General features: G+C 36.3%; 1 protein-coding gene across 15 annotated transcripts in view; it reads left to right on the forward strand.

Annotated features, from left to right (window-relative positions):
* otofa (otoferlin a) overlaps nucleotides 1–8,724 on the forward strand; it is a 70,443-nt gene extending 61,719 nt beyond the window's left edge. For 9 of the 15 annotated variants that reach the window (XM_034900156.1, XM_034900162.1, XM_034900165.1 and 6 more), the window contains 8 exons: nucleotides 53–213; nucleotides 753–895; nucleotides 980–1,068; nucleotides 1,616–1,714; nucleotides 3,967–4,208; nucleotides 4,310–4,488; nucleotides 4,986–5,086; nucleotides 6,880–8,724. In XM_034900156.1, coding sequence (XP_034756047.1) covers nucleotides 53–213; nucleotides 753–895; nucleotides 980–1,068; nucleotides 1,616–1,714; nucleotides 3,967–4,208; nucleotides 4,310–4,488; nucleotides 4,986–5,086; nucleotides 6,880–7,060 — 1,195 coding nt within the window. In that variant the 3' untranslated portion in view covers nucleotides 7,061–8,724. Of the gene's footprint in view, nucleotides 1–52; nucleotides 214–752; nucleotides 896–979; nucleotides 1,069–1,323; nucleotides 1,423–1,615; nucleotides 1,715–3,966; nucleotides 4,209–4,309; nucleotides 4,489–4,985; nucleotides 5,087–5,468; nucleotides 5,657–6,879 lie in introns of all 15 variants that reach the window. The other 6 variants (XM_034900159.1, XM_034900168.1, XM_034900170.1 and 3 more) reach the window with 4 other exon arrangements.
* The last annotated feature ends 2,409 nt before the right edge of the window (nucleotides 8,725–11,133 follow it).

Here is an 11,133-nt window from a genome sequence, read left to right on the forward strand (position 1 = left end):
TACTTTATCCATTACTTTTTTCAATTACCTCTTTTTTATCCATTGATGTCAGCCATGGATACAACGTTTGGCGGGACCCAATGAAGCCCAGTCAAATCTTGGCCAAGCTCTGTAAGGACGCCAAGATTGATGGACCTCATTACGGGCCAGGAGGCAAAGTCAAGGTGGCCAATCGAATTTTCCAGGGACCTACAGAGATCGAGGATGAAAATGGTATGCCTGCATGTTTCTCCTAAAACTGAGATAATATAAAAGTCCTACATAGGATTAACTATCATAATAAATGTAATACCAACATAATACCATATACAAGTGATTAGTCGTCTCTGATTTCAAAGTAGTAACAGTGCTTTTCCAAGTTATGAGTACATTTACTGTAATCTGTGTTGTTTTTTGTTGCAGAGTTTGTCTTTTCACCCACCCTGTTCCTGCCGTGTACATAAAAAACACAGTTTTCCTCACATAAACTAACAGATCCAGCTTAATTCTCAATAATCAAGATAGAGTAGAAAAGGGTGTAACTTTACAGTAAGATTTTGCTTTTGCCACAGAATCTTTGACTACATTTGGTCTTCTACTGAGGCTGTGTGTATCCTATGAACACAGTCATCAGATGTTGCCAATAATCTTAGAAATGGTCACATCTGTTTACATTAGGTTAGACTATAAAAATCTGAATTGGCCAGTTTCCAATTCAAGTATTTTCCTTCCCTTTCCCTCTTTATTTTCTTGTGTTTGTTTCGATATCCCAGGTCTGAAGAAGCAGACTGAGGAGCATTTGGCTCTGACGGTGCTGAACCACTGGGAGGAGATCCCGAGGGTGGGCTGGAAGCTTGTCCCTGAACACGTGGAGACGCGGCCCCTGCTAAACCCCGACAAACCCGGCATTGAACAGGTAGATAAGAGCCACGCTCGTCTGGAGTCATGAAACAGATTGAAATGAGAGTTAAAGTGTATATTTTTCACTGTGCGTTCAAAGGGCCGGATTGAGATGTGGGTGGACATGTTTCCTATGGACATGGCTGCTCCTGAACCTGCAATAGACATATCACCACGTAAACCAAAGAGGTAGGCCCGGGCTGGAGCAAATGAGACAAACCTCACAATGAGTATGATGTTTTCTGATTATAAAAAAAACTGTAAATCCAATGCCGATTTATTGGGATATACACAGTATATGTTAATTGCCTTTGAAGTTTTTCCAACAGAATACGTTGCTTTATCCCCAGGTTAATTTATGGTGAGTCTGTTTGACTAGTTAGCTCTCCGTTTACTGACAAATGTAAGTCCAACTGTGTGTTCCTTCCTCCCCCCCCTTACCAGATATGAGCTCAGGGTGATTATTTGGAATACAGACGAAGTAATACTGGAGGACGATGATTACTTCACTGGGGAAAAGTCCAGTGACATATTTGTCAGGGGGTAGGTACAGCGGGACGTGGTGACCAAACCTCGTCCTGTGGGTGTGAGCTGTGTGTGGATTTTTTTTTTTTTGCAGTTAACCATTTTATTTTTTTCCATTTTTTCTGTGTGCGTTTTTGTGTTTGTGGTGTGTCTCCTGTCTGTCTGTTGTCCTCTCTCTCTCTCCTTCGGTCAATGCTCTGCTGCTGTCTAGCTTTGAGCTCCGTGTTGTTATTTGGAACACTGATGACGTAATTCTAGAGGACGATGCTTTCATGACAGGAGAGAAGATGTCTGACATCTATGTCAGGGGGTAAACACACGATTCCATCGCATGGCTCGTACAACTACCTCCCTTCTCCCTCCTGAAGCCTTGGAGTTATTTCTTTCTTCCCTTTCCCACTTCCTGTCTGTCAACTCTCCATCCAGCACGTAACCTCGCTTGTCTAACACTCTCCAAATAGCACGCTGATAATTTTTGCTAAATGAAAAATGGGTTTTGTCAGGACCAAACCACATAAACAACTTGTTGAGTACAATCATAATCATAAAGTCAAATAAATACCAAAACAATCCACAGATATGCTGATATTTGGAGTTCATTCATGTCCTTGGACACCGCAGAAATCTCTGAGCTAACACGGACATAAAGTTGCTTAGAGGAATAGATATTTGGAACATCTACATCATCTTTACTGCCGTTTTCTTGTTTTGTCAAACCACTCTTTTGTTAAAATACAATTTTTTTATTTTTTTATTTTTGTTAAACCAGAATGTTTTGTTAATTTTCTTTTACAGTAATTTATTAAACTACTATTTAATATTTTATTTGGTTAAACTTTTATTTCATTTTTTATGTTGTTAATCTACAATTTTTTTTTTTTTGTCAAACTACTATTCCCAAAGTCAAGAGTGAACTTTAAAGTTGGCAGGGCTTTTAAACGAGGGGAGATTTTTTACTATATTTTTTGTTTGTGGTTTGGTCCTGTATTTTGGATTTTCCTTGAAATTACGTTGTATGAAGACTTTCAAGATTTAATTTTAAGGAATTTGGAGCCTCTTGCATGTATTTAAGTAAAGAACATGCATGGGTGTACGACAGAGCTCCAATGTTTCTGATAAAATTGTCTTGTTGCAAATTGGTCCTAATACTGGACCTTTTTCATGGCAGACATTTTGACTTAGACTTTGAGTTACATTAGCTTTACATCCAATAAAACTGCCTCATTGAACTTCAAAAAATAATGTGAACAGGGAATGCGTGCTTGAATACATTTTTCCTATGAACTACATTATAGTATATGGAACATGCAGCAAATATTTACAAGATGGATGTGTAATGTGACCATACACCTATGATAGAAATAGCACAGGTGTTATATTCACATTAATAATGTATTATGCATGCACAATAATACCAGCTCCTTGGAAATGACCCCATTATTAATGATTTTAATTGCACTTTTATTTGTGTTTTTCTTGCTGTTACATGTAAAATGTCTACAACAAAGAAGGTCTTATGATATTTTAGTCCTTTAATAATTTAATGAATTAAAGTTATTATAGTCAATGTTTTGTCGAGCCTCCTCACTCCTGCATCTCCTAACCAACTTTTACCTCAGCCGACTTGGCGTCACCTTTAAATGTTTGCTAACAAACAGGGTGCTATTCGCAAACAACCCTAAATACTTGGAACATGAAAACGTATTTTAGAAATCAAGACCTTTATTCAGTGCTGCAGAGTTTAGTGGCTGACCCATCCTTCTGCAGTGACATAAATTAAAAAGATGGGGTTCTTTCGGATGGATCCAGTGTTGTCATACAGTAGTTATGATTCAGTTGAGATCAGATTTTAGTGACAATGTGTCTTTTGTAGCCAACCAAAAACTTTTACCTTAACCCCAGCCTAATTTATGCCATTCTCAGTTATCAAATCATAGCACATTCCCTTATATTTGACTATTCACTGAGATGTTTTTAGTGTTGCGTTTTGAGAACTGAGAGAGCAGCTCCCATCCAGCTCCTCCTCACTAATGCAGCTACTGTAAATGAAAGAGCTCCAGCTGGCACAGACTGACCTCATAGTCCTTGATCTTCTGCTTTCTGCATCCACACACTAAAAAATACTCTTTTTTTATTTTTTTTTAAAGGAAAATCAGATAACTTTCATTGCATTTTTGCAAGCTTTGTGTATGCATGGCTTTGAAAATAATGTGAATCTCCCACATCAAATCCGATTTATTTTAATATATGGTTCCTCAAATTTTTTAACATTATCTCACACACACATGTAATAATCTGATTTGCTTTTGGGGAGCCACATTATGTATTATGTATTTTGACCTATTAGCATCATCTCTCTTGTTGGCAGATTGGTACATTTAACATGTCCTATGTTCTTTTTTTAAATTAGCCAAATTAATTTTCAGTAACTGACAGACTTCCTACTTGTAAGACCTTAGAAGTGCATGTCTGACAAAATTAAAAAATTACTAAATCTATCCACATATCCCAACCATGAGCCTTGAGGTCAGCCTAACTCTGATCTCTATGGTGTTCCCACAGATGGCTGAAAGGACAGCAGGAGGACAAGCAGGACACCGATGTGCACTATCACTCCCTGACTGGTGAGGGAAACTTTAACTGGCGCTTCGTCTTCCCCTTCGACTACCTCATGGCTGAGGAGAAGATCGTCATCTCTAAGAAAGAGTCCATGTTCTCCTGGGATGAGACTGAATATAAGATCCCGCCTCGCCTCACGCTGCAGGTCTGGGATGCCGACCACTTCTCTGCCGATGACTTCCTGGGTGAGCACTGATGGGGAAAAATGGCAGAACTTTCCATCTGATTTACCACTAAAAAAAAAAGTATCTCTATCCTTATTGTCTTTGACTCACACCACTCCCAGGTGCTATTGAGTTGGATCTAAACCGGTTCCCTCGTGGTGCCAAGACAGCCAAGCAGTGTTCCCTTGACATGATCCGAAATGAACAGGAGCTGCCCACCATTTCTATCTTCAAACAAAAGAGAGTCAAGGGCTGGTGGCCGTTTGTAGCACGCGATGAGAACGATGAGATGGAGCTCACGGTGAGTCAGTCATGAAATATTGAGCAAAGTCACAACTGCAGTTTGGCACCACATACGAAATTATCATCTTTTAGCAGTTGTGAGAAAGCCACCTCCAATGCAGTAAAAGCTAAAATAAAAGCAGTAGAATTAGAAGAAGAAGAAGAAGAAGAAGAAGAATTGTAAAGAAAGATCATGTAAAGAAAAGAGCCATTAAAGCAAGATAATAAAAGTACGAAATAAAACACTTAGAAAAAGCTCATTACAAAGCAGGTTAAAGCAAACCTTTTTCTAGAAACCTGTATGTTTTAATAATTCAGTGGTACGCAACTAGGTGGCAGGAACTCCCAGGGTTCCATGATAAATCTGAGGGGTACAAAGAAGATTGGAAACCACTGCATTAATCTATACAGACAGAACAGGGAACTAGATCTAGATGATTAGTATACTCAAGGCGTCTAGCTGATGGATTTCAATGAATTTTCTTATATCACATGTATCACATGGTGTCATTGCAGGGTAAGGTAGAAGCTGAGCTTCATCTGGTGACAGCAGAGGAGGCGGAGAAAAGTCCTGTAGGACTGGGACGAAATGAGCCTGATCCACTGGAAAAACCAAAGTAAGATGTTGTTATTTATTCAGAAAATATGTAGAATCTACGGTTGTGTGACACAGACATGGCTGTCCCTTAAATTTACACTTCAAAAAATTCATTTTCACAGTGCAAAAAGCAGTGAATGAAATGTTCCAAATCACCATCAGTCAGGAAATATTTGATAAAGATGTGATTATGTCTTGTTTGACCCTAGCTCTTCTTTTTGCACTGTCAAAAGGCAACTGTTACACTTTTGCCATTGTTTCTCCTTCTACCATCTCTTCAACTGTCTCCCTCTGTGTCTCCCCTCCCTTCCTTTGTGTGTGACCCCCCCTTTCTCCCTGTTTTTGCCTCCATATGCATTCCTTCTTTTCACCACTCCCTCTCTCAACCTCCTTCCGCAAAGCCGCCCGGACACCAGTCTTATGTGGTTTCTGGGCCCTCTGAAGTCCATTCGTTACTTCATCTGGCACAACTACCGCTGGCTGATCCTCAAGGTGCTGGGAGTGATACTGCTGCTGCTCATGCTGGGCCTCTTCCTCTACTCAATCCCCGGCTACCTGGTCAAGAAGATGCTGGGGGTCTGACGCGCTGGTAGCCTCTGCCCCTTCCTCGCTGTCTCTCCTTCTCTATTAAATTTAACTCCTTTGCTTCCTGGATTCTCCTTTACTACCTGTAGCTCCTCCTCTCCTGTCCCGCCAAAACTCAGTTTCTTTGTTTTCTCTCCTTTTCTGTCACTCCTCTGTTGTCTCCGGTCTCAGCTACAGAATAGTTTCTTTTTTTTTGCTGAATCTTTCAAAACCGTTTTGTGCTAGCCAGTGTCTTTTGCCACCAATTGCCATTACACACTTATAAGTGACCAGCTGTTTGGTTTGGAAACATGCTGCACGCTTTTTAGGCAAGCGTTAAAAATAAAAAAATATTCATTAAATATGAGTTTAATTACATTGACTTTAGCTGACAAGATACAACAGTGTTTGTTTGGCTTTCTGTCTCTACTCTATTATTACCGGACACATATACAAGTCAGATATATCAATCTGTCTAACTTCTGTCCAGACCACAAAACAACAGATCCTCATTGGCCTCCAGATATTATACTCAACACTGCATGAAATATTTTATTTTTTTAAACTTTAAATGTAAGTCACATATCTTAATTGCTTTATGTGCATTGTTAGTTAAGAATGTATAAAACATTACAATTTATTAAAATAAATTATGAATTATGTGGTCAGGACAACAATAAGTAAAAGTCTAATAGTGCACCTCAGTAAAAACTGAATAATGTATTAATCACACAGAATGAGGATAACTAGGTTTGTTAAATATCACATCTGAATATGATTAAAACCAAAATATATGCAAGTAAAAGTACTACTGTGTGTTGATGAAGACACACATCATGTCTGGTTAAGGAAACAAATTGGAGAAACATCAGTTGTTGGAGCTGTTGGTCAATCATCCATCCATCCATTATCATCAACATATTCATTATGCCTATGTTTTTTATTGTTAAGCTTTTATTCTGTGGTGTGATCATTTGGTCCTCTGACACATGATATTGATAGAAATGTAAATTTGAGCATGCTGTAGTAACTTAAAAATGGAGTGCGGCTATCTAACCACTAATGCCGGTTTTCTCTCTCTCTCTCTCTCTCTCTCTTACTCTTTCCATGTTTCATCCCATTTCTCTCTCCTCTTTCTCCATCCAACATCACTCCCCCTTCATTACCTTACGCTTCCATCTAACCACCATGCTTTTGTCACCAAATACTTCACTTTCCTCTTCAAAAAACCTCCATCCTTCCCTCTAGTCGCCCAGACACCACCTTCCTTTGGTTCCTGAGCCCGCTGAAAGCCATTCGCTACCTGGTGTGCAACCGCTACAAGTGGCTGATCATCAAGATAGTGCTGGCCGCGCTGCTGCTCGTCATGCTGGGCCTCTTCTTCTACAGCATGCCGGGCTACCTTGTCAAGAAGCTGCTGGGGGCCTAAGAAGCTGCTGGGAGGACAGGGAGGGGGGTGGCCAGCCCGATATTTGGATAGATGGATGGATTGGGAAATGGGAGAGACATAGAGGGTCATGCCAGATGCTGGCTTGTGTGTGCAAACCAGAACCAGTGTGTGAAGTCTCGCCCGCAGGAAGGGAGGAGAAGGCCCTTTGGAAGTCCAATTTCATTATTTTCTCCCCTCAAATAAATTGTGATTGTCACAAACAGCTTGCCACCTTCCTCCTTCGCTCTGCAGAGAGGTCCAGAAACCACCTGAAATTCCCCCCTGCAGCAAGCCTAACAAATCTAATGCTCAGTATCGGGATTGCATCCTTGAACTGACTAAAAAGCAATCATTTGCCACAGAGTGTAACGCTTAATATTGTTGTTATTCTTTTCAAGCAATGTCACATGACGATTAATGTTTTGCTATCTCTTTATAAAACTTTCTATTTATTTATTAAGTTAAATCAGAATCTCCCAATTACTGCTACAATGTCGACTGTTGATTTATGTTAATAGGGAACAAATGAAAAATATGTTTGCTAAAACTTTGCTCTAACCCCCTTTTTAGCATTCATAAGCACGCTATACATATTTAACAAAAAGTTTGCTGTATAATGCACTATATATATAGTAATTGTAAGCAGTAATAAGGATATTTTAAGTGTTTATTAATGTACAATAATGCACAGTATTTGTCAACAATTATATAATACACCTGTGTTTTAATATATTATCATTAATTATATGTTTATACACCAGCCCCCACTAATGGGTACCCACATGAGAAGTTATAGTTGTTGACAAATACATTAATACATATATAGAGACTTTAAAGTACATGCATTCAATGTTTATACTGCTTATGAATGCTGAGTAGGGGGGATTAAATCAAAGCGTTATCTTTGTTTTTTAAACTATCATAGCTCTTGAAATCTTTGCACACTTCAAGAGTAATACTGAAGAATCAAAAATGAAGATGTCTATTTTCCTAATGAAATACAATGAGACAGAACAAGATGAATTCAAAATGAATTAATAATTAATAAACATTCTACAGGATTTATTTAGACTGCAATGTTAAAATGTTAAAGTTAATCAAAGCAACAAAGTCAGGCTTGGGTCTGACAATATTTGAAAATAATTATAAAAAAAAAAGAAGAGAAGAGAAGAGAAAAAAAATATTTGCAAATATGTGTTTCAAAGCAACAATCAGGTTGCAAACAGGTCATTAGTGTTTTCTACTACCAAAATGTAGACTTGTATGTCCATATGCATGCATGATTGTTGTAAGTGACCACAGAGGTCATCTGTGTTGGCATGACTAGCTCTCAGAATCACAGACCCTGATATCTTAAACATAACAGATAATGTAGAGATATTCCCATAAAAAGTGCAATTGAGTGGAGTGGTGAACGGGGGTCAGGGGTTGATTCTTTAATCTGACTTCATCTCCATATCAGATGGCGTTGTTTGTTTTTAAATGTGCCTGTGCTTACCCTCATTTGAGTCTTGGTTTGTAATTCTGTGTTTCACTAATTGCAGAGTTATTGTTTGCACTAAACTTGCCTGTTTTTACAATTAATTTGTGTTTATTTATCTGTTGAAATGTTTGCAATAGCTTTTGTCTTTTTTGGCAATTTCAAATAAACTGAATTCCATGGACAACAGACTTGATTGTTAATGCAGCTATAATCCATATTTTAACATAACATCAAGGGAATATTAAACAGGACTAAAGGGGTCACTTGTAGTTATGAACCCAGACAATTACCACAAGAATATGCTGTTCTGCTCAGGAATTATGTTCTGTAATCAATTCTTTAGTGCTGTTAAAGTTAGGAATTGAGTGATTTCGAGGAACTTGGAAGTTTAATTTAGAAGAAAGATGGAGAAGATTTTTTGTTTTCTTGTGCCAAAAAACCAGAGGAGGAACAGAAAACAAGGCCAAAACCAAAATCATGACAAAAGGTAATTGTATAGTATGTCATGAAAGTAATAGTTTAGAATGTCACAAAAAGTCTAAGTATAGTATGCCATAAAAGTCATAGTATAATGTCATAAAAAAGTAATAAAAAGTAATAGCAAAGTCAGCATAGTATGTGATAAAAAAAGTCATTGTCACAAAAATGTCATAAAAAGTATAGAATGTCATGAAAGAGTCATGGTATAATGTGTCACAAATTCATAAAAAGTTATTTTGAAGTGTCATAAAAATGTCATATTATAGTATGTCAGAAAACTTATAGTATACTGTAGTATGTCATTAAAAGTCATAGTATAGTGTGTCATGAAAAAGTCATAGTAAAGTAAGTCATAAAATTTCATTTTGTTATATGTCATGAAAAAGTCATAGTATAGTATGTTATAGAAATTCATAAAAAGTCATTGTAAAGGGTGTCATGAAATTGTCATAGTGTAGGTATGTCAGAAAAAAATCATACTATAGTATGTCGTAAAACGTCATAGTAGATTATGTCATATAAAGTCATAAAAAGTATGTATATCAGAAAAAAGTCATACTATGGTGTGCCGTGAAAAGTCATAGTATAGTATTTAATAAAAAGTCATGATATAGTATGTCATGAAAAAGTCATAGTGTAGTATGTCATAAAAAGTCATAGTATAGTATGTCATAAAACGTCATAGTAGATTATGTCATACAAAGTCATAGTATTGTATTTAATAAAAAGTCATGATATAGTATGTCATGAAAAAGTCATAGTGTAGTATGTCATAAAAAGTCATTGTATAGTATGTCGTAAAAGGTCATAGTAGATTATGTCATACAAAATCATAGTATAGTATTTAATAAAAAGTCATGATATAGTGTGTCATGAAGAAGTTATGGTATAGTATGTCATTAAAAGTCATAGTATAGTATGTCATACTATTTCGTATTATAAAATGTCGTAAAAGTCATAGTGTAGTATGTCATTAAAAGTCATAGTATAGTGTGTCATGAAAAAGTCATAAAAAGTTATTGTAAAGTGTGTCACGAAATTGTCATGGTATAAGTATGTCAGAAAAAAGTCATACCATAGTATGTCGTAAAACGTCATAGTAGATTATGTCATACAAAGTCATAAAAAGTATGTATGTCAGAAAAAAGTCATAGTATGGTGTGCCGTGAAAAGTTATAGTATGGTGTGTTGTGAAAAGTCATAGTATAGTATTTAATAAAAAGTCATGATATAGTATGTCATGAAAAAGTCATAGTGTAGTATGTTATAAAAAGTCATAGTATAGTATGTCGTAAAACGTCATAGTAGATTATGTTATACAAAGTCATAGTATAGTATTTAATAAAAAGTCATGATGTAGCATGTCATAAAAAGTCATAGTATGGTATTTAATAAAAAGTCATGATATAGTGTGTCGTGAGAAAGTCATGGTATAGTATGTCATTAAAAGTCATAGTATAGTATGTCATACTATTTCATATTATAAAATGTCCTAAAAGTCATAGTGTAGTATTTCATTAAAAGTCATAGTATAGTGTGTCATGAAAAAGTCATAGTATAGTATGTCATAAAAAGTCATAAAAAGTTATTGTAAAGTGTGTCATGAAATTGTCCTGGTATAAGTATGTCAGAAAAAAGTCATACCATAGTATGTCGTAAAACGTCATAGTAGATTATGTCATACAAAGTCATAAAAAGTATGTATGTCAGAAAAAAGTCATGGTATGGTGTGCCGTGAAAAGTCATAGTATAGTATTTAATAAAAAGTCATGATATAGTATGTCATGAAAAAGTCATAGCGTAGTATGTCATAAAAAGTCATAGTATAGTATGTCGGAAAATGTCATAGTAGATTATGTTATACAAAGTCATAGTATAGTATTTATTAAAAAGTCATGATGTAGCATGTCTTAATAAGTCATGATATAGTGTGTCATGAAAAAGTCATGGTATAGAATGTCATTAAAAGGATAGTATAGTATGTCATACTATTTAATATTATAAAATGTCCTAAAAGTCCTAGTGTAGTATGTCATTAAAAGTCATAGTATAGTGTGTCATGAAAAAGTCATAGTAAAGTAAGTCGTGAAATTTGACATTATTGTGTGTC

The sequence above is a fragment of the Etheostoma cragini genome, chromosome 18, assembly GCF_013103735.1.
Source record: "Etheostoma cragini isolate CJK2018 chromosome 18, CSU_Ecrag_1.0, whole genome shotgun sequence".
NCBI lineage: Eukaryota > Metazoa > Chordata > Actinopteri > Perciformes > Percidae > Etheostoma > Etheostoma cragini.